The 23,662-nt window shown below is 43.1% G+C and overlaps 1 protein-coding gene across 5 annotated transcripts; it reads right to left on the bottom strand.

Moving 5' to 3' along the window:
• Positions 1-1,327: 1,327 nt before the first annotated feature.
• ldb1a (LIM domain binding 1a) lies at positions 1,328-22,847 on the bottom strand. 5 transcript variants are annotated; one of them, XM_069717952.1, is made up of 12 exons: positions 22,585-22,840; positions 19,265-19,365; positions 9,413-9,515; positions 8,632-8,676; positions 7,993-8,068; positions 6,963-7,065; positions 6,568-6,740; positions 6,337-6,459; positions 6,168-6,245; positions 5,933-6,056; positions 5,592-5,740; positions 1,328-3,778 (listed from the first exon to the last, which is right to left on the bottom strand). In XM_069717952.1, exons 2-12 carry the CDS (start codon positions 19,290-19,292, stop codon positions 3,725-3,727), a joined length of 1,056 nt encoding a protein of 351 aa, XP_069574053.1. In that variant the 5' UTR covers positions 19,293-19,365; positions 22,585-22,840; the 3' UTR covers positions 1,328-3,724. The 5 variants fall into 5 exon arrangements, with proteins under 5 accessions (XP_069574053.1, XP_069574054.1, XP_069574050.1 ...); XM_069717953.1 differs by having other exon boundaries at positions 5,598-5,740; positions 22,585-22,837; XM_069717949.1 differs by lacking the exon at positions 1,328-3,778 and adding an exon at positions 3,785-4,625 and having other exon boundaries at positions 22,585-22,847.
• Between the last annotated feature and the right edge of the window lie 815 nt (positions 22,848-23,662).

Raw genomic sequence — 23,662 nt, 5'->3', positions numbered from 1 at the left:
TGGGACAAGATGGAGATGGTGCTGTTACTTACTTATAACCTGCTTCTGTTGTGGCAGGAGACGACCATCACTATCCATGAGGTCTAGTTTGAGAACTTGGGACCACAATCTGCAGGGAAATGTGTTAGGCGTCTGGACTCCTCTGGCGTAGGGATGAAAAGAAACACATTTGCCTAAAGAGGAATATGATTGTGCAGTGGTCATTAATCTGATTTTACTTTCAAAACTCCATAAAGTGGGAAGAGAGTCTGAGGTCACGTTAATCCCCTTTAAACTCGCCTGTAAAGAGACGGTAGCATGACAAAGTAAGTAGCCTGTAACTTCTTTTGCCTCGTTCTCTTAATCCCTGAGATCTTTGTGCTGCCAACTCCCGGTCGTATTAACCAGTGGGAGGCCAGTGAGTGATCATAGGTTAGGTTAGGTTAGGTTAGGTTAGGTAGTTACTTTATTAATCCCCGAGGAGAAGTTTTTTTTTTTAAGGTTAGGTAAACATGTCCTTATTGCAACACGCAGATTCTAATAGTTGTTATGCCAATGTTGTAATAAGGACTATGGCTTCCCACATGTGAATACAGATATTATTTACGGATACACCATTGTGAGAGACAGAAGTGACTGATGTACTTTTAGTTTTGTTCAGGCTGAACTGCTTCATAATTGACCTGTACAGTACAAATCTTGCAATATATGATAACATGGAGATAATATGAGGAAGTTGTCATATGGAAATCTACACGGGCTTCACACATTACACCATGAAAATGTTCCAAAACCACGTGTCCCATGGGCAAAATACACATTTCACATGTGCACAATAACGTGTACGGGGTCACGTGTGATCACGAGTTGCAGCACATGTGAAATTAATGTGTTTTTTTTTGTAGTTTGACAACCAACGTGGGTGCTAGCCTCTATATTAGTTTTTCCCTGCTAATAAAGAATTCTTAAAGAAAATGGCAAAAGGGGTGAGTCACCTTAGAAAATACATCCCAGACAGTTTGGTGCTTATTGCACCTCGGAAACAATGCCTGCAGTATCTTGTTCACATTCCCCTTCAAACATTGTTTCAATCAAACAAAGAACATTTCAGTGAACAGTCTGAGGCACAGCTCTCGTGTCCATTTTGCATGGCAAGTTAAAAAAAAAAAAAAAAATTATTTGCAAGAGATGTGATTAAACTTAGGTGTCTTTATGATTAACAGAGGGAAATTGATCATATAAATACTTTGGTTGTTTGTGGGATTCTCTTTATGTGATAGTTTTGTGAGACAGGAGACAGCTATGGCTTTCTTCCATTAACATTCATCACCAATTAAGACAACCAAAGTTTTTCAGTGAAAATTCATCTTTATTGATACCATACATGAATTATCAATGACAGAAACCTGGCAAAAAAATATAGATATAAAATCACCCCTATGATGAGGTGCTACAAGAGCCAGCTATGGGTGCATTGCCATTTCACGTCTGTCTCTCACACACACACCCTGATATTTCCTAAATTATGTCAACTTAGAAAACACAGGGCGTTGATAAATTGCCCCCAGATACAATTCCGTGTCTGCCTGCTGAAACTGATACGCCACAAAAAGTAGACTAGGGGTGCTGGAGACAACGAACAAGGATTTTTTTTTTTTTTTTTTTTTTTTTTTAACACAACAGCCTGCAGCTCAGTGTGGGTTTACACACAGCATTTGTTCCAGATATAATAATGGAGGAATTTCTGACCCCTGCTGGGAGAATCTGCAAATTACTGTCCAATAGCTGTCAAGACGCTTTGTTTTCCTTTTACCTTGTTAACGAACACAGTAAACCCCAACACAGCATCTTAAAGTCCTAACAGGCAACTCTGTTAGGAGTAAGATAACATGAAATAGTCCATGTAGTTTGTAATCCAAGAAATTTTGATCAATTTTGCAAATTTATTTTTTTACTGAATTAGATTTGATAAGTATCTGAAAAATATCCATCCAAAAGCTCTAAAAACAACAACAACAACAAAGGTTTGGGTAGATTTTACTTAAATTGCATTACCTGTTGCACCATTGTAGCACATTTCCAACATCTCAGGAGCTTGAGGAAGAAAAAGGGACAACTTAAAGAGATAAAACACGTTCTCTAAATGTGGTTATTTATTGGTTTTCAGGCATCTGATAAAGTTTTAGGATGGACCAGAAACCAACAGCAGAAAATGTCTGTGCAATATCTCCTTAATGCGAAAATACTGAACAGAATGACCCTGGAGCTGCATCTCAAAAAAAACAAAACCAAGTAACGGAATGACATCTATTTGCATTGACTGTCTCAGCAGCCCCACAAATTCCTCCATATATTGTCATGAATATCGTACAGGTGGGTTGGACCTAAACAGAACATCAGTACATAGAAAAATAAATACAGTTTGCTAAATGAGGGCAAAATTCTTTTATCAGTGATTGTACCATTAAAAATCACGTTTAAAAAAAAAAAAAAACAAAAAAAAAACTTAAGAGGCTTTTCATCTCTTTACATTAGATTGAGTTTCTCATAGTTCTAGGGAGGAATACATAGAATAACTTTTACAGAAATTGCTACCTAAAATATACAAGCACAGACACAAACATGAGGAGTAAAGCCAACAAAATGATTCATCATAAAACATAAAACAGAGCAGTGTAATCAATATAAGAATCTTTACATGTAGCTCCTTGGTCTGCAGCTTTCTTAATTGTAATTAAAAACATTTCTGGGAAACTTAAGTTAATACAAAAGTCTTTTTCTTATTTTACAATCCTGTCAAAACTTGGATTTTTTTAAAATATTTTTGAGTAGCAAATTCGTTTTCTGTTATTATATTCTCTGAAGAGAGGACCCCAAGATAAGAGATTTCAAGACAAAGCAAACAGTTCTGCTGATGATGAGACAACAGATCCAAACCAGGTGCTTGATGGATTTTTAGCAGGGAAACTGGCGTCCAATGTGTTGCTTTGGACTCGCATCAGACAAGATGTGGTGCAGTATTCAAACACAAGCCATGTTCTCCCCAATCTGTTTTAGCACTGAAGCCAAATGGGCCTGAAGACAGTGTGATGTCTGACACAGATGGATGACATTATATCAAGCATAGACTGACAGGAAATTTATTACCATCACGAGAAGAATGATCAAACAGCAATACTTATACATTAATATACTGCAGGTTTCAGATGTTTTACAGTTCTTACATTAGCAATAATAGAAAAAAAAAATACACCGTCAATTCATAAGAAAAATAGATTGCCGTTAATAGTGGAAAACAGTGCAAAGAATATTCTGGGGTGTTTTTGTTTGCTTGCTTGTCTGTTTATTTTTTAGAAATTGTTTACAAAAATAAAAAAAAAAAGTCAAAACAAGTCTAAAACATAGAAAATAAAAACACACTTCTGTAGAGTCTGGTGCTCTGGTCCAGACATGCTGCGTACCACCTCTCTCCAGTACCTCATTGTTTTATGCTGAAGGTGTAGGTGACAGTGTGTGTTTGTGTGTGCACTGGTGTGTGTGTGTGTGTGTGTGTGTGTGTGTGTGTGTGTGTGTGTGTGTGTGTGTGTGTGTGTGTGTGTGTGTGTGTGTGTGAGTATGTGTGTGTGTGAGTGTGTGTGTGTGAGTGTGTGTGTGTGTGTGTGAGTGTGTGTGTAAGTGTGTGTGTGAGTATGTGTGTGAGTGTGAGTGTGTGTGTGTGTGTGTGTCAGATTTAGCGTAGTGGTTCTCAACTCCGGTCCTCAAGCTCCGGCACTGTACAGGTTTTTGTTCCAACCAGGTCCTACAAAAACAAATAATTGAGTTTTTAAAAAACTGAAAGTTGAATTTTGATACTAAGAGTGCACACAGTGTTCTGCAGCCTGCAAAAAAATAAGTTAAATAAAAGTGAAGCATTTCTTCCCTGTGACATGAGCACAACAGAAACAATGAGGTGCGGCGTCAAGCAAAACGCACGCCTGAGAGACCCGAGGTTGGAACAAGAACCCACTGACATGGTCGTCGCCATGGCGAGCACTCGGGACAACGGGGCGTGCCAACTTTGGCTCAGACACTGCGGTGAGCGATGACGGGGGGTAAACACACATGCACACACACCGCCACACCTCTAAGAGGACTCACTGGAGCCGAGCAAACAAGGGCCAAGGCTGAGCACCACTGATCATGTGCAACAATGTGAGGGAGCGAGAGCGGGATTCTTCTGAACTGTGACAACTCGACAGCCAGCATCCCTTTCCCTGACCACTCTTGCTTTCATCATACCACAACGGAACAAAATAAACAAAAATTAATTGAACACAAGTGCTTGAGGCCACCCTCCCTGACTCCTCTTGCTAGTGTGTTGGCTCGGGTGGATCCCAGTAGGTTTTAAGCACTGAAAAGGGGCTGGCTGGGACCTCAGCACTCTACTGGGACGACTGGGAGTTGTCATTCTTGCTCTCCTGACTGGAAGGAGCCTTGTTGTTCCAGGGCGAGTGTGCCCCCAGTGCAGGCGAGCTGTTGAAACTGTCCTCATCCTCCAGGCCATTCGCCCCATCGAACTGCGTGTTCTCCAGCCGCGTGATCAGACGCTCGTCCTCGTCACCAAACTCCCCTCCCATCAGAGTGGGCTCTCCCACCATCATCACATCCTAAAGGGGACAGCAAGGGCCGGTACATATTATCCCCATAATACAGGGGGTGTGCGGAATTACTGGCTGCACGGACGAGTTGTTAACTCTGGGTTGTTGGGGTTTTTTTTGGCTTAGGATCTACATGCAATCATACTGGACTCAATTCCAGCGTTAAATTGATCTCGCCTAATGAAATGCTTAAGAATTGATACAAGTTTTGGGGACCGAGGGACCCCAGGTATTGAAATTTTTAGGTACTCGTGTCCTCTCTTCCTGAGCCCAATCACAACAGGACAATATGTTGTCAGGGCATCAACCCCAACAGTTCAGTGGCCCATGTGGCCCTGACTCCCTGCCCTTGTTCCAAGAACCAGGGTCAAGGGGCCCTCCCTACTGGCCAGCAGTGGGCATCCCTGATCCTCGAGTGCTGCATCACGGGGGTTTTCATTCCACCTCGGGTCTCGTTCGCTCAATCAAGCAACCATGTGACCAAAGACAGCAGTGCTGTGTGAATCATGTGCCCTAATAGACTCGGTGCCAACTCTAGGACCAAGTTAATACAGTGGATTTAGAGAGAAAACCTGACTGGAAATCAGAGCAAGGTAACCCTACCTCATGGCCCCAAGATATATAAAGCACCGAGGTCACCTGTACCTCCTCTAGATAAACCCATTAACCTGTGGCCCTTGAGGACCAGGGACTGCCCATCACTGGTTCACGAGGGGTTCTACTAACTAAATCTACTCATCCTCCATGGAATTACAGAAACCCCCCCCCCCCTCCCAACCTCCAGAAGCCTCCCTAAGCTGTCTCCATCCTGACCTGCGCTTACATCTACTCCTAAACATGCTATCAGCCCCAGCTCCCACCCACTTCACCCACAAATATCCTTCCAACCCCCCTCCCCCTCCTCCTCATCTTATTCTACGATGCCTTGCTCGTCTGAAGTTGGGAGGTGCAGATAGAGGTGAAGTAGATGCTTACAGGTACCTGGCTGGAGAGAGAAAAGCTGTTGGCTGGGCTCTTCTTTTTGCTGTTGCTGTTGTTATTGGTGCCTCCGCCGGAGCTCACGGTGCTCCCCCCCGACACCTTCCTTTTCCGCCGCTTGTTCGGAGCTTGTCTGGCTGGCTCAGCTACAAGTAGGGAAAGGGACAAGAAATGTGTCGTAATCAAGTATTTAAATCTCTATAAGTCTGCGGTTTCTAGGTCATGCAGATAAGAAGCTGTCATAGAGTTGCAGCTTTGTTGCAGGCTGCGACGCAGCTTCACATCAACTAAAGGGGCGACTCTGCCATAAATGCCACAAGTCGTTTCAAAGGTGTTACCTGGAGGTGCTACCATTCTTTGCCACTTTTGGAAGAGGCAGGTCTTCAGGCAGTCTCTGGGGCTCAAACTGTAGGTCTTATGCCTGGACATCAACTCTTGCATGGGCTCCAATATCACACATAGCTTAAGAAAAGATGAAGAGAGGAACCAAAGCAACAAGGCAGCATGTTAGCAATTTCGTGTCCAATAAGTTCAAACAAAAAGAACACCATGGTCATAAGGAAATTCGCTTACACGGAGGTAATTGAGCGTGGAGTTGGACAGCCCACATCTGGTAATATTTTTAGCCAGCTGATCGAGCATCTGGGGATCCTGGATTGTTGGGTTAAGCAGGCGTGATGAATAAGTGGATGTACTTTATGTGCATTTCGGTGTGTGCGTGTTTTTTTTCTCAGGCACTTACATGCATAGCCAAAATGCTCCTTGGTAGGACTTCTCTGTGTTGTCTGATGCTGAAGTGCCACGTTTTGATCCGCATCATGTCGTCAAACATGAACTCCAAGTACAGACGGCCCTCGACACAAACCTAACCCACAGGGGAGCGATCACAGGTTAGAGGTTTGACAGGTAAACGGGTAGTAGTAGGAAAATGTACATTTCTCACCCACTGTGACATTAACACGGGGAACTGTACCTGTGTGAACATAGGTTTGCCGTTCTGGGTCACCATGGTGCACTGGTCGCAGTCGAGGGACACAAAGTTACTGTGGAAGGACTCCTTTGGATGCTTCAAAACGTAGAACAGCTCGGTTGCACCCCCCTCAAAGATACTTCTGAAGTAACGAGGAATCAGCGTCCTGCCGATGGCTGCAGACAAAATGGACCGATGCAATTGAGCTAGAATCACTAATGTAGGTAAAAGGGGTTGGTGCAGAAGCAACAGAAATATCATATAGAAATTTGCAGACGAGATATCCATAATATACAGAACATCGTTATCGTAAAACCAGTTCACTGACTTAACATTGACAGTTAACAAACTGAAACCAAATAAACAACGACAATTTCTTTCGGACTAAAATGTCTTACTGTATCGTTTGGGACCATCTTCCAGACAGAAAGTGATGGTGAGCATGGCGTCATCTTCAAAGAACTCTGTGGTGAAGGCATCCCACCAGAGATTGTCGCAGTCCTGAAAGCAGAAGGACCATTCATCTTTTTTTCATTTCTTAAAATCTTCAAGCGGTACCTTACTCATCAAGGACAGTAGGTAGTGTTTTCTAGAGAGATCAAGGGAAGATATTTTAAATAATTTACTTAAACAAACATTTTGTACACACAAAAACTTAAAAAAAAAAAAAAAAAAAGAATAAGTAGAACGTCCCGTTTCCTCCAACGGACCACTTCTGTAACCTTTCTACTCTTCTTCTGTACAATCTAGCCAACAAAATACTCGTGTGTGCAAACCAGTGGAAGGCCTTAGATTACATGAGCACAGATATGCATGCTCAATGAAGGTTATTCAGTGGCTCTAAACATTTAACATGCTAAGAAGTACATGTTTTGTTGATACAATTAAGAAAAACAACCTAAACTGAAGTCGAGGGATACATTTCTGAATAAGGTATTCTGGAATTCAGACGTTGCCGGACATAAAACTGATTTGCGGTTTCTATTTCTTTAATATACGACGGTTAGCGTGTGTGAATCTGTTGTAGCGTGCAGGCTGACAAGTCACATAAAAAGTGTTGCTCAAAACGGCTACTCGGTTGCACATTTCGGTATATAAACAGTTGGCAATGCAATTACATTTTAGCCAGGTTGATCAGATAATCGTTTTAAGAGTCTGAATATAAATTAAGTCGGTGAATTCTCTGGCTTAGTTTCCCACAAAATCCCCTATCATGGTTAGCTTCACATTAACAGCTGCTGGGAGGGCAATCTGAAAACATGGCAACGGTAAGCAGTTCACAGGATCGGCAGAGTGAGGCACTGTTGACTGTAGTCACCACCATCCTGTAAAACCAACACCAATTCTTAGTTGTTGTTGTTTTTTTCCAGCAGCAGTTCGGTGTTGCGCTCTTGTTATGTTCTGTGCGGATGAGGAAGCGACTCTCACCTCTGTCCAGTTCTGTAATCTTTTGTTCAGCTCATATATCCGGTAGTCTGTCTGGTTCCCGTACGGTGTGGGTCTCCTGAAACAGGAAAGATTTAATGTCACTGCGCAGTTCGAGGTGCTACGGTGGCACCGCACACCCGCAGTGCGAACAAGTGGTATGAGCCGAGAGCAGCGTCAAACTATAGTTGAGTAGATGCAAATTTTATGCCAACATGTTTAACAACAATGGAAAGAACACAGTGTAAACGCTTTATAAATGCCTTGCTAGGGGTGTGTCATATTGTGCAGCTCAGGTTAATAGTCATAAAACGTTCATGTCATGATAACTGCAATAATCTGACTTGTTCTGCAGCGTAGCAGAATTATGTCCATTAGATGCGCAACTTGCGCACAGCAATATAAAAACATCACTGAAAGTGTCGATATTTAATACGGAATCTCCCTCCGAGCTCCTGTTGTTGTTTGCAAACTGCTGCTTCTATATTCTTAGAACTTCTATTCAGTTTTTACGGAATATTGAGATCCAAATTGTACCCAGAGAAATAGTGATATTATTTTAAAATCCATATCCCCAAGCTCTACTTCTGACCTCAAACAAACCCCATACGCATCAACTGTTCAAGCATCAAGTGTTCTCACCCCATTCCAGGCTCCATGTATGAGGGGGGGTACATGGGTGTAGGCCTGGGAGGAGACAAATGACAAATATAAGTTACACAAAGCACGTGCATTTATTAACACGTTGCAAAGTGATTTTTTTTTTTTTTTTGCGACAGATACGAAACGCAGCTACGAAAAACATAGTTTAAAGGCAATTATTGTTTTCAAGGCCGTTACTCCAACATGACTAAAGCAAAGTTTCAGATAAGCCACAATATACTAGAGTAGGTGGCTATGAAATATTCAGCACTTGCAACAAACAAGAACACAATAAATAAGTCGAGCAACACTGGGTGTTATTGTGACTTTGGCAATTTTAATTAAGCTGAATGTTGCTGCTTCCCTGTTGTTGCCCTTAAAGAACGCACATTTCAAATCTGCTGGCGTGTAGTCAGCTGTTATTTGATTTTATAATCACTGTCAAAGATCGAGTGTTCAATTAGTGCAATCTAAAGAATGTGCAATGAAAAATACTAAATATAAAAATCATGAAACATCAAAAGAGCTCATTATTTATAGAAAAAACTACCAATATCTAAAAATCAATGTTGTATTTTTTTTTTTTAGTAAACATATTGAGGTCAAGACTGCTAATTATGATTAATACTTAAAGCTTGCAGGAAGTAAAAAAAAAAAAAAGAGACACCAGGGAAGTAGTCAATGGCACGCTTTATTGTCTGAATTCATGTAAAAGGTGCTCTAGTTTTAGACAGCTTTTCCATTTGACAGAACATCTTGTGACAGAAGAACCCAAACCTACCCCACATCTCTGTCCAGCATAGCGCCTGGGTGGAAGGGGGGAAAGCTGCCGCCGTTGGGGGGCTCCTTAGGAGAGTACAGCTTGAATGACTTTGACGAACAGCCTGCACGCAAGAAGCCCAGAGGAGGAGAAGAGGAAGAGGAGGAGGAGAGGGGGAGGGGAATTAAAAGGAGATTTAGATTACTTTGGATTTAGCTCATTGAAATCACAGCATCATCTAAGTAATCTAATGTTGGGATGATTTTGGAGAGATTTGCTCAAATAAAAGCACGCTGCCAAAACAATTTCCCGTTGCTTTAATTATCTAATGCATCTTCAATCTGCTAAATGGACAAGAAAAGCAAATCATCACGAGGGGGGGGGGGGACACACAATATTTATTGGCCTGCCGACATCGGAGAACACAATCAGCGAAATGGATGAATACGAGCAAAGATGGTCTGCCATGCTCTTAAGTGTTCTTGTGAAGAGCATATCATTTACAGGGAACCCTCTGGTCTGCATAAACCCCATGTGATTTTAACCATACTCCTCTGCACTGTGTTTTTCTCCCCTCCAGTTCCCTCTTCTACCCATCCCCCCACTCCCTATCCTGGCTGTTATTAACCCTTGTATGACCAGATGAAACGCATCCATGCACAAACAATTCTGAGCGCTGAGAAAACATCTATTATCTCTACTCAAGAACACAAACAACGTCTCTGTGTAATTAGGTCTGACCGAGGATATATTTAACACCTGAGCCGACAGCAACAGACCGGGATGGAGACCAAACAACCCCTGGAAATTTCATCCAGACTGGCCCTTCACAACCAACCTCCAGTTACTTTTTTTTTTTAAACACAGAAACATGTGATGTTAGCGAGAGGATTGTCACGGACGCGGCAGTAATAGATGTTGCCCAACACTGATTTGATTCTAGTTGTTGCTGCACTTGCTCTTTTGACAACGTTGTTTGTGCGTGCTCTGCTTGTAAATGTTGGTATTCCCAGCAGGCACCTGAAGGGAGCATAATGTTAATTTGACTCACATTTTGCACACAACAGTCGGTCACTGTCAGCCTGGCATATGAAAGGGGGACTGTGCCTAATTAAAACCAGCAGGGGGAGAAAAACGGACTCCAATCATGGGCCACTCTAATGTACCACCAAACCTAATAAGGATTTAATGTGTAACATTGTTAAAGCCCTTTTGGTGAAGTGAAGGGAGTCCTGCAGGCTGACTACGCCTCAAACACTGGTGGATAAAGTCAATACAAACAGAAATAGAGGTGGAGAAAGGCATGAAATGTCCTCCTTCACAACCCATTACTGCAACTCCTCCTTCATTTACTTTCACCCTTTTCTTCCTGGCACACAAGAGTCATGGCAGGTCATCATCCCCTCCCTATTAGCATGGGGGGGGGAGAAGAAAACCTGCTTAGGCGCACCAAACAATGGGTGCAATGCATTACCTCTGACCTATACACCCACCGCCTAATACCACCAGCCATTAGGCCCATTCAGCTCCGTATGAGGTTTGTTCATTAGGATGGGTATTTCCCACTGCAACAAATAATTACTCCAACTGTGAAACAAGAACGTAATCACATATCGTCTTCTATCAAATGCAAAGAAGGCATCTCGTTTTAATATGTTGCAGACATAATTCAGAAACAAAGCTCCACTCTGCAAAAATGCTGACATTAATCTCACCTCTAAAATGAACACCAACACGGACCCTTAAGAGGCCCACTCGCATACATTAAACCTCTCTAAAAAACAAAAACATCTTCAGATTAGTGGCCCCAAGCCTGACAAAAGGCATGCATACAATAACCAAACATAACATCTCGATGAAAAGACAAGACTCGGGGAAGCATCCCGAGTTGAAGACCGCCGTTTAAAAAAAAAAAACACAGACACGAATGACTTCAGCATTTGAGCATCCTTTCGACACAGGATTACGATCAGATCAGACATAACGATGCACAAGTACTCCGACAAAAGGTTAACTTCACATAATGGTGCAGTTTAGTCCGCCCGATCTGCTCATTGCAAACAATAGAGCTGCATCCATCTGACGGCCCTCAGCCAATAAAACATCCGAAGCTGTGTGCCGAGACTCCCGACATACTCGGAACTGCTTACTGATGTCAACTTATTGCTCCACGCGTGGGCTTGCACAGTCTGCATTTTTTTTTTTTTTTTTTTTTAAATGCGTAAAGCATCCACTTCACCAGCCGGGACGAGGCGTAAACTGACCCGCAGGGCCGCGTTCATGAACCGCTTGCAGAAGACGGACGCCGATGCTAAGCTATTAACCTAGTTGCTAAACTACCCCAATATATCTCCGCCTTCCGCTTTTAGTTCCCCGGGCGAGCTTCCGGCCCGTTTCGGTGAAAGTGACCTCGCTGTAAGTTTTTTTTTTTTTTTTTTTTTGAGTTACCTGCAGAGAAACGTCCACCTTAAACGCGGGTGTCGCTCAACACCTCGGCTCGGCGTTGCTAAGCCAGCTAGCCTCGCTGCTAGCCGGAGCGGCTGGATGGGGGGAGCTCCAGCGCCGAGCGTAAATAATTCACTTCCACGACCCGAAACAAGGCGGCAAGCGACGGAAAGTGAAACACTCCCGCTGGTTCCCCCGGTTCCGATCAATTTGCAATTCCCACCTCAATGCTTTTAATGTCATTTGTTGGGGAGGACGGGTCTACCTATGCTCCACTACTACCGGACCCTTTGTTCCTACCAGCCGAGACGCGAACAAACAAAGGCCCCGCCTCCTCCGGGCTCCTCCGCCCATCCCGACTCGCAGACCGGGACACAAAACCCCCCCCAAAAAACCAGCCCTCCCTCCCCAACTTGTCTGCTCCAGGACCCCAGGGGGCGACCAGAGGCCCCCAGTATGATACCTGGTGGAAACAACCCTTTTCATCTTTTTTTTTTAAATAGGCCTAGAGTTCATCTTATTCAACAGTCTTGACAAGCAACATATTCTGTATTGTTCAAACTGTACACTGAAGTTATCCTGTTAACCCACAAAGCCAAAATGCCTCGCGTTTAATCAAATGGAAGTATTCTGCTTGATGCGTGCATAATTTTATACGCATTTCATCGAAATACACCCTGATGCAGTATATGCTCCACCTGAGTTTAGGAGTTTGCTGGGTTTGAGACATTTTTTGGCTGCACAGTTTGAGTTTATAACCAGCACCCTCGGTGGAGTTGAAGAGGTTAAGGCGAGTCTTTCTTTTTTCGTTGCTGCAAGACAAACACGATGCCTTTAAATTCAAACTTCACTCTGCTGTGGGATTAATAATTTGTGATTATTAGTCTTCAGAGGAGTCGTGTACCTACATGACTCTTAGAAGATTTTAGATTTAAAGATTTTACTAGATTACATTAAAGAAGTATACTGAGAGTAATAACACCCACTCACAGGAGTATCTTCAAGCATCACCCAAAGTGAAAGTAATTCTAAATTTATCAACACTTTAAACCGGTGTTGTTACACAACTTTTGTCAGGATAACTAACATTAGATCTTCTACCTTAACCAAGTGTTTTTATGACATTTACAACAACGTTTTTGTTTGCTCTATAGTGCCTTCTGGCTTGCTTTGACTTGATGTTATACAGACAGTTATACAGACTATCATTATGTCTCAGCACATTTTATGAGGAACAACATTTTAAAAAGCTGGATTTGAAATACAATTCATAGATGTCTATACAATTCATAGATGTCTATACAATAAGATTAAATGTGCCTTTCATTTTTGGAGTTGGGAATGTCACGGTCATGGTTCAACCATGGACCAAAAACTGTCAGGATTATATCGTGTGAGACTCTGCAGTATGTGAGAATATTTTTCCGATCTGGTTGATTTATAAAACCCTTGTGTGGTGAGGACAATGAAACCTAATTCAGTCATAATAATCAGTCAAGAAATAAAGTGATTTTTCTGCCAGGGCTGTTTTTAACTTTTACTGGTCATCCAGGGCTGTACAGTCTGCCCTGACCTTAACAACTGCATCCTTTATTAAATCCATTTAGTGTGATGCAAACACTTTGTTTATACTGTTCAGAAAATCTGTGATAATGGTTAGTAACCATAGGTTGTTAAATTCACACCCGCTTTGGGAAGGCTTATTAAAAAGGACTGCCTTGGCTGTTGATTCACATCTATCAGACCACAGCTCTGAGTCTGTCATGGCCTCAGATTATGTAAAGGTATATAATCTGCAGCCTCACTTTTAATCAATAACCACTCTAATGTTTACAAGCAATATATTTGACGGCGAGAGAACCTTTTGTGGTCTCTAAGTGCATTTAAAGCTCATTTGCCAAAGCTTTCACTTGAACTGCCAGTCAGTTAGGAGAATTTATATAAGGCAGGAGTGCAGCTGAGGGAAGTGAAGCAATGGATTTCATTGATATGGTAAACACATCTGACCCACACCAGTATCTGCTACTGCATAAACCCTACTCCAGGCATAAAGAGGAGACATACAGTTCTATGCAAAAGTTTGGGCACCGCTGTATCAACTGCAGTTTGTGTGTAGTCAGTGTTCAGGTTGGAGGAAAAAATACCACAAACTATCTGCAGTGAATTATTCTCAAAATTATATAAACAAAATCTATTAACCCTGCCTGGACCTGGGATAACATGTCACAACCACACAGCTTTACATTTCTTCAAAATGTTACTCATTCCAAAAACATAGCCTGCTTTGTGTTGCCATGATGCTGTAATTACAGCTGAATTTTGGAAAAGGTGCAAAAGTATTTGTCTAAAATAACTGTGGTCCAGTCAAGAGTAATGCTTTTGTAGGTTTTAATATATATAAAAAGGGGTGACAAATGGAGAAAAAAAAAAAAAAAACACAAAAAAACCCCACTAAAGCCTTTTGTTACAATATAACAGGCCCAAATACTCTAATACCCAGAGTCTGTTTAGTAGTGATGGACTGACAGGAGGTGTGAAAGAACAGCATCTCCCTCTGCTGGCAACTACTGAAAACATCTTCCTCCTACACCTAGGAACACAATAGAGCACATTTTAAACCAGCCTAAATACTGTATGTACTTCTGTGATATTTTTTTTATATAGATTTAAACAAAACAACTCTTATCTGTCTTTTTATCATGTAGTTAAGCTTTTATTTGCCGATTCCACAATTATAACAATCAATTACTTTGACATGCACAAAAGTGCTTATATTCTACAACACAGACATCTGAATGGAGTCAGCATTTCTTGTATTCATACATATGTAGTGCATAAAACTAATAAAGACCTGATGGAAGTGAGGATTAAATCTGGGATATTTCTGTTTTGAGATATTAATCCTATTTCATCTCGATTCAGTAGGAGTCATTTAGTACACACAGGCAGTGCTAACATTAAAAGCGGAAGACACAAAGATGAATGTGAACTATTTTAGTCACCGGAAAACTGGTCTGGTTCGACACAAGATTTGATGTACCCTGTTGTATTTATAGCTCGCCACCCAAGACCACTTTGCATGTACTATTTTATGCAGAGACTGGCAGCGTAGTGCTCATACTGCACTGCCAAGCACACATTTTTATGAGATGAAGTGCTCTCCAACAGAGTAAAATACAAAGTAGATTTGATTTTTAATTATTGAGTTTATCACCTAAATACCGGTACGGTTAGACAACTATTACACTCAGAGAAACTGAGCTTAATAAACATCTGTGGGGTCACTACTCTAGCCACATTTTCCAAAAAAAAAAAAAGTCAGACATATTGTGTCTTCCCGCAAACTTATGACAAAGAGCAGGAGTGGTGCAGCACTGAGGGAATCTGAAGAGAATGCAGGTTGAACAGGATGTTCTCATTGCTCTTGCTGGTTTTCTAGAGGCAACAGTGGAAGCACAAACCTGTCAGGGAAACTGTTGTGACACCTGACTGGTAGTGATAGCAACAAGGCAGCAGACAGACTAACACAGACTGCACCCAGAGGATGCAACTGCGGCTTGAAAAGAGGAAGTTTAACAGCATGTGCTCGAGATAAATCGCGGGATAACAAACGAAAGAAAGCTAGAATGTCAATGTCTGTGTGAAGGTTGGTGTTGCTGTTGTCGACAGTTGCAATGACAGAGGTCACTGATCTGCATCCAGACATAATTAGCCATGTCCTTAGTAACAACATGGAGGGTTGTTATTGGCAGATAGGAACTGATGCAGTTCAAATTGTAAGACGTGGCAGTGATTCACGTTAGTAAAACATCCGTTTCACAGCCTCTCTTGTTGTGCTAATATCCCGAAAATTAAATGATGTCTCCTTAAAAAAATGTCGTACTCAAATTCATCGCTACAAAGTCGGTGTACAAGACTAGTAATAAGCATATAAAGCATGCATTTTGCAACACAGCATAACTTAATCTGGATGTCTCTTTAAACTCAAAAACAGAGATACAGACTGCAGTGATGATGTTATTTGGTGTCTCGTGATGACGCCGCTCCACAGAAATAGCCTGTAAATATCGCAGAGCGCTTGATTTTAATTGAATATGGCAACTTTATCTAATTCACAACATTCAATTATTATTATGTTGCTTCTCTAACCCAAATTCAATGAGCCAATCCAAGTCTTGATGCTCTGATTTTCTGTTTAATGATGTTTTCACTGTCCAAAATCACAAGCGGCAGATTTCTGAATCTGAAATTTTCTAGTTACCTTGACTTGCATATACTTCTTTGACACAAAACTGTAGCTCACACAGGCTGGGTAATTCAAGATGTAAAGAAAACATATCAGTGGATGGTCTGCATACTTCATTAACACTCAACATCAGCATATTCCTGAGCCTTAAATGGTCTTGAGCCCACAACACTCGCACATACACAAGTGGCACAAAGATACAGTTTTCCAACAACTCTGCAGCTGTCCTCACCATTTGTTTTCAGGACAGCTCCCTTTAAATCTGATCTCAAGCCTGCTCTTATGTTTTAAAGAGTCTGCACGTCTCTCACGAAAACAGGTGTATTTTAGAAATCGTTTCCTTTTCCAGGCATTGAGCTGTCTCCCCATCCTCCCACGTTCTCTGCGCTGCCTGGCACATGCCAGCTTTCTTTTGCCATCCTGTCAGCCTGCAGCAGATGTGACATCACTACAGCTTGTCTCCTCTCTGCAACTCTCCTCCCCTCCCCTCTCCCCACATTTCTCTGACTCCCCAGCATCTCTGTCTCCCACGCATTCCTTCTTTCTCTCTGCCTCTGCACACACAGCCATTTTGATCTAGCAAACAAGATCTAAGAGACCTGGGTAGAGAGGGGACGAGTCGAAGGCAAGAAGTGAAGAATTGAGGAGGAAAAGAAAGAGGCACGGGCTTTCAGTGCAATGAGATAAAGCTGAGGCAGTCGTGTTGTGTAACAGTTACCACCAAAAAAATAAAAATATCCTGGCTGTTTGGCTGCCATCTTGCCTCTGCTTTAAGTCACTTTTCTCCAATCAGGAACCATGTGACTTTCTGCATGAGGAAGCACCACTGTTACTGCAATAGGCAGTCAATGAGGGATAAAGGAGTGACAGAGGAGGAGAGAAAGAGGGAGAGAGGGTGAAAGAGGGAGAGGGGGAGAGAGTGAGATGAGGTAGGCAGAAATGGGAGGGAGCAGTAGGAGTGAGATTGGGTGAGACAGAGAGAGTGGTGAGCAAAGGGGAGCACATGCTTGAGTGAGTGCATGTGAGAATGGGGGGGGGGGGTATCTTCGGCTCACAGGCAATCTATTTTTACCATTTAGCCTGAACAAAGGATGTGATTGGCTCCACTGTGTTAGGATGAATCTCCTTCATGCAGGGAACAAAGCCTTAAAAAGGCTGATTCACAGCTAAGTCACAACAACAGCAGGATGTCACCGGTTGTCAATGAACTAGACAGACAGGAGAAGCCTGTTCTTTATTATTTTCTGCCACATGCAAATATGCTCAGTTAAAATTTCTCTGTTATATAATATCCTGACCCGATAACCAAACAAAGACGACCAGATGAAAGGGAAAGTGATGTTAGAGTTAGAGCGGATTTGTTTTCACGCTGCAGATTAGCACACAAACGATGGGGAGGATCCTCCATCCACCATCATACAAGAATGTAAACAAACCAGCCTTCAGCTATAATGATTTACAGCGCACAAGGGAGGGAGAGAGAAACTGCAACCCCGTGTTGATCAATGTTGCTCTGTGGTTATCTGTGACATCCACCAGCCCAAGCTTGTCCAAGCGGGCTTCTCATGTAGGTGTGCGTGAGTGTACATTTGCAAGCATGCATGCGCCTGGGATTGTTTTGAATGTTGGTGCACCACATGCACACGGCAGATCTCAGTGGTGGACCTCGTTCTCTGTACATCCCTCAGAAACATGTGGATGTCATTAAAAGTTTCTGCTCCACAGTGAAGTCTGTGAACAGAGGGAGCGAAGGAGGCAGGGCCACCAGAAGCCTACAGGAGGGAGTGAGGAAGCTATGGTAGAGAACAGTAAAGATCACAGAAGAGAACATCAAGCAGAGGCAGAATATTATTTCATCTGATAGCCAATTGCCAATGAATCAGAGCGGCCCCATTAAAATGATACTGACACCCTAATTCAATCTGCCCTCCCCGGGATCCCCGCGAGCAGATGCTGCGATTCAATTTCTATCTGATACTCGCTCCCTCGTGCTGCTTGGAGCCCGTCCCCTGGCACAGTGAGGCTTTTCACCGTACACAAGGCAACCATCTCTGTTGCCTGCCTGCTCTCAGTGGGATATGTTAAAGAGGAATTGCTCCAAAGTCAAAAAAGGATCAAATAGTCCAAGGAAGAGAACAGATTAGAAGATCTTGATCAAAATTGCCAAAACAATTTTGCTTGCCAAAGACTGGCATGTGCAGACACATTCAGACTGTACTAGATTTCCTTCCTCTCGCTCTGATACAGGAGCACCAGAGCCAAGTGTAGATATTAATTAAGTCTCTATATAATGGCAATAACGCTTTATTTAGCACTTGAAAGATCAAGAGTCTTGATTTGAGGGAAGTCGAGTAAAACAACTGCACACAAAACAAAGACATTTCAGGATTGCAAAATGCAAAGTCACAATGACAGAGCTGTCTAATACCTAAACAGTAGCTGAACTCCAAGCAAATTAAACTCTTTGTTAAATCTTAAGTGCCCTCATTAATGGTTTAAACTCTTCCAGAGAGACCAGCTTTAAACCATTTTGCAGCAAACAAATTAAAGTACGTTTGTGTCATTCAGTTCTGACCCATGGGACAAACATGAAAAACAATTTCTGTGACACAGTGATTCACACCAACTCCTATAAGAGCACAAATAATCAAGAAGCAGACCTTTAGTGGTCAGATAGAGCTGAGAAAAAGAGTAAAAAGAGTCAGCAAGTGAAGTTCCTATTGATATCTCAGAGTCTCTGTGTGTGCTGAAACTCAAAGAGCCATTGATCTGCTGCACAGCAAGCTAGCGTGACTGAGAGGGTCTGGTGAACAACTCAATCCTAAAGTGTGGTAGCCTCAGTCTATAACCTTGTTTTAGGACATGTGTTGAGAGTGTGGCATGGCGTCACCAACACATGCATGCGCGCGCGCGCGCGCGCGCACACACACACACACACACACACACACACACACACACACACACACATACACATAGCACTCACACACAGCACTCACACAGCTTGACGCTGGCCCTTAGGGAGCTTTGCAGCCCTTTTACATAAGTCATCTTTCTGACAGCACCACTGAGCACAGAGACAGAGGAGGAAACGAGAGAGAGAGAGAGAGAGAGAGAGAGAGAGAGAGAGAGAGAGAGAGAGAGAGAGAGAGAGAGAGAGAGAGAGAGAGAGAGAAGGCACTCACCGGGACAAGCACAACCTCCAACAGACATCTTCTCACATGTTGGGCTCTTCTCTGAACGAAACAGCTGCACTCAGTCCACACTCTGCTCGCATGGGCTAACTCTGAGGAAAACAACACAGACAGAGGGGTGGAGAGATAAGAGGGAGTGGTACAAAGCAGGGCATGTACAACACAACTACACTCCTCTCTCTCTCTCTCTCTCTGTCAGAGGCAGGAAGTTGGCAGCGGTGCTGTAGCTGCATCATTAATAGGCATATTGCAACACAAGTGGGAGGGAAAATGAGAGTGGAGTGAAATAGGAAGAAAGAGCCTGAGTGGTACGTGAGACTGGAGTAAGTAATACAGAGTGGAACAAGGGAGTGTGTGTGAAATGGGGAATGCAGGAGGGAGGTAATTAGAGCAAAGGAGAGGAAAAGGGGAAAATGCACAAGGTGTGTGTGTGTGTGTGTGTGTGTGTGTGTGTGTGTGTGTGTGTGTGTGTGTGTGTGTGTGTGTGTGTGTGTGTGTGTGTGTGTGTGTGTGTGGCAGTGATGCATCGTCTATTTTTGCCCCATTGCTGCTGAGGGAGATAAACGTACTCAGTAGGAGCCCAGAGGCAGAGGGTCATTATTGCCCAACAAACACACACAGTGTGGGAGCAGAGTGCGCTCCCACACCTCGCCTCATCTGTGACAGATCTCCATCTCTCTTTCTGTCTCCCTCTCTCCTGCCCTTTTGTTGTTCTGCTGCCGAGAGAGAGAGAGAGAGAGAGAGAGAGAGAGAGAGAGAGAGAGAGAGAGAGAGAGAGAGAGAGAGAGAGAGAGAGAGAGAGAGAGAGAGAGAGAGAGAGAGAGAGAGAGCCCTGGTGTTAATCACTACAGACATTATCGATTAAAAATGAAAAGCCCACCTGGAGCGCGGGGGACACAGGAGACCCATGGGAGGCAGGAAGCGCGTGCACGGACAAATGTGCACATGCTCACAACCAGCAGGAGCTGCATGTAAACAGTCTGACTCGATGTGCAGACGTCTGTCCAGCCTCTTTTCTCTCATTTCAACTCTTTTTTTTTTTTTTTTTTTTTTTGTCTGTCGCTTTTTAATTTTATGATTAAAAAGTCTGTCAATTCAATCTCCTCTCCCTGTTGATATTACCTCAACCTTTCTGCAGCTTGATGCGGCTTAATGTGATTGTGTCTCATTTCCTTTTGCCTCTTCCACTTTCCCTTCCTGTTCATCCCATAACTTCTCTTGGCTCAGGCGTGCCTGTCCTCCAAGCCAATAATCTCATAATCTCACACTTCACTACACAAACACACAGCAACTGACTCCCATGAGTTGGATGTCTTTGTTGATTGAGTACATGATCCTGTCAAATGGATTACACACGACACCATATCACTGGGTCATTAAGACTGAATATATGAAAAAGGAAAAAGAGAAAAGGTTCTAAGAAAATACAACATGCATATAATCTAGTGCAAAGATTCCCAAACAAAGGTACTTGGCGATGCAGTACTAAGAATGACAGTAGGGATTTATTCATTAAAAATGTAAAAATGGTATTTTATTAACCAACATTCTATTAAAACCATGCATCCGTGTATTGAGTCAAGTTTAACACTTAAACAAGTTCAAAGTTGCAACTGAGAGTCATTGAAAACAAGTGCAAGCAGGTTAAGACACCGTTAGATCAGAAGAATTGAATAAATGATTGAGACAGAGAGTTATGGACTTACGTGTAAAGACTTGAAAGATGGTTGAAATGGCTAAAGGTGTTAGATTAATAGTTGATTGGCAGAATATAGCTAAAAGTGCATGGGTGAATGGTTGAAATAGAAAGCTAGAAGTGATGGATAAATGGGTATAATCAAATACAGCTAATGCAACCTATGTATGAATGCCAAACTTGACTGAATTGTTCGATTGTATGAAAACACTGTAAGAATATTATGTATGTTTAATGCCTCAAATAAATGTATGTATTTGTAACATGAAGGAAGCTGCAAATCTGTGAGGGACTAAGTCGATGGCGGGGTACTTTGCTTTAAATAGGGCCGTGAAAAAAGGGGCGCAAACCACTAGTCCATTATATCCACGTATTCCCGGCACTAACAAAGCCCCATTCCCGGTGAGTTGAAGCCCTGTTTAACAAACCTCAGATCCCTGTTTTCTGTCACTCACAACCAATACACTAACAAAAGACAAACAACTGTCTCCACTGCAACGAAAGCTGACAGGCACATTCCCCAACCACCAGCGCACTGGCAGAGGCATCACAGTTAAATGTCATACACAGTGTCAGACACTGCTCTCAGGACCAAGACACAATGAACAACCCTCCGGGCCTCCTCGTCTTTTCCCGTTACTTGTGTTCTACCTCTTCTTTTCATTTCCCCTTCACACACACACACACACACACACGCACATGCACACATGCACACGCACGCACGCGCACACGCGCACACACACACACACACACAGCTTTTCTTGTTCCTTTCTGTTTCAACAAGGTCTGTGTCTTTCAGAAGCCTCTCATCTCATCTCATCTCGTCTTTTCTTTCACCGTTTGTTTTATGTACACCTTGCGGGTCGCAATCTGCGGGATTGACATTCACAGAAGCTCCCGCTACTGTAAAACGGTGAACTCGGAACAATAGAAGACGCGAGAGATGGAAAGAGACGTCTCTGATGCTGCAAGACAGAGAAAAAGAAGAGATAAGAGCATGAGACAAGAAACAGAGGAGGGGTGCGTGAATGTGATTTGGGAAATGGCTTCTGTTTCCAGGAGTGATTAGGTCTTTGAAGCTGAACACTTCCGCGCTGACTGCACTGATGGGCATGCTTTCTCTTTTCTCCTCTTCCTCTCAGTCTCCTACTCTTGCAGATGCAGAGATTCCTGCTCTGTCAACACATCCACACATTGCTCGAAATGCTCTCTGAGAATAATGAAGTTCCCCCTCTGTTCGCCTCCTTCTCTCCACTGTGGGAACACGCAGCAGCAGTTCCATAACACTGTGTGACAGACAGCAAAGTGCCTTCACACAGACACACTGACTGCTTCGCTTACTGAGGCACACATCTCATTATACAGTGGACCAACACTTGTTCACACGCACCGACAACCTTGTTTCTCCATAAAATGCCAACATAATGTTTAAAAGTCTCCTGGTGATACAGTTGATATCTCGTGAGTTTATGACATCAATGCTTTCCTCTCAGTCTTTTGTCTTGCAGGTGTTCTACGTTTCCCCCCCCCCCACCTCTCCTCTCCTCCTCTTTCTTTACTCCACACTCTCTCTTGCAGACAAACACTGTTAAATATCCTCCATATCAATGCTTACCTTTGTCCTCCTCTTTCTTCTCGCTCCACGCTCTCTCGAAAAAGTCCGCTCAGGTCAGCCACGCAGAGAAAACCAAGCTGGGCTAGCAGAGAGAGAGAGAGAGAGAGAGAGAGAGAGAGAGAGGGAGGGAGAGAGAGGACGACTGTGATGAGCAGAAGCAGATAGGAGACACAAATGGAGGGGAGATCTAGCAGTGTGCAAATTGGATGATGAGAAGGAAGGAAGGAGGGAAGGAATGAAGGAAGGAAGGAAGGAAGGAGGAGGGGTAAAGGGGAGGAGGGGGGGGCAGCTCTGGGCTGCACTGGCATGAATATGACGCAGAGGCAGCAGCCAGAGCCACTTCTCCTCTCCAGCCCCATCCCTCCATACCCACCGAGAGAGAGAGAGGGGGGGGGGGAGAGGAGAGGGCACTGTATCCATGGCAACGGCAGAGCAGCAGTAGGTATAGTTAGGGAGTGAGCTGGGGCACGGTGGTGTTCCTCTCTTTCTCTGTCTCTCACACACACAGACAAGCTTGTAAGTCTTACAGCTCCCACAGATGTACAGTATACGGCCTCTGATGTATGCAGGGAAAAGCTGCAGAGGAAATATGGGCAGCATAGATTCATTTGGACATGACAGATAATCAGAAACACACTGTTTGGACCAGTTGTGTCTCAAGAAACTTGGGGAACAGGGAGAAAGGAAACACTAGTTTATTATACAAAAATAACAGCAAGAAACTGCCGGCATCAAGTAACAGAATAAATAACTTTTACTTATATTCCTCTCACTATATGAAGTGTCGGACTAGGGTGAATGTGAAACAGTGCAAACATGATGATTTCATAACACCATTCCAGACAGTATTTATAGACAGTGATGGCGGTAAGTGAAGCATATGAAAATCAGCAACCGAAGCACAAAGCTCTTCTTGCACTCAAGTTAAAAGACTATGTGGCATTCAAAGACACAAATAAGTCATCCTGACATCTACTTGGTCGGTCTTGTTCTGCCTGCGTCTATTTGTCTCAAGCAATATATGCTTTCCCATACATCCACACTCTTCAGGTGCAGTTTGGTGTTATGTGTCTTGATC

The sequence above is a fragment of the Brachyistius frenatus genome, unplaced genomic scaffold, assembly GCF_029030835.1.
Source record: "Brachyistius frenatus isolate BFR_SWC_R1_liver_20210118 unplaced genomic scaffold, ASM2903083v1 Contig_183, whole genome shotgun sequence".
Lineage (NCBI taxonomy): Eukaryota > Metazoa > Chordata > Actinopteri > Embiotocidae > Brachyistius > Brachyistius frenatus.
This window is presented reverse-complemented; position numbering and strand designations above follow the sequence as displayed.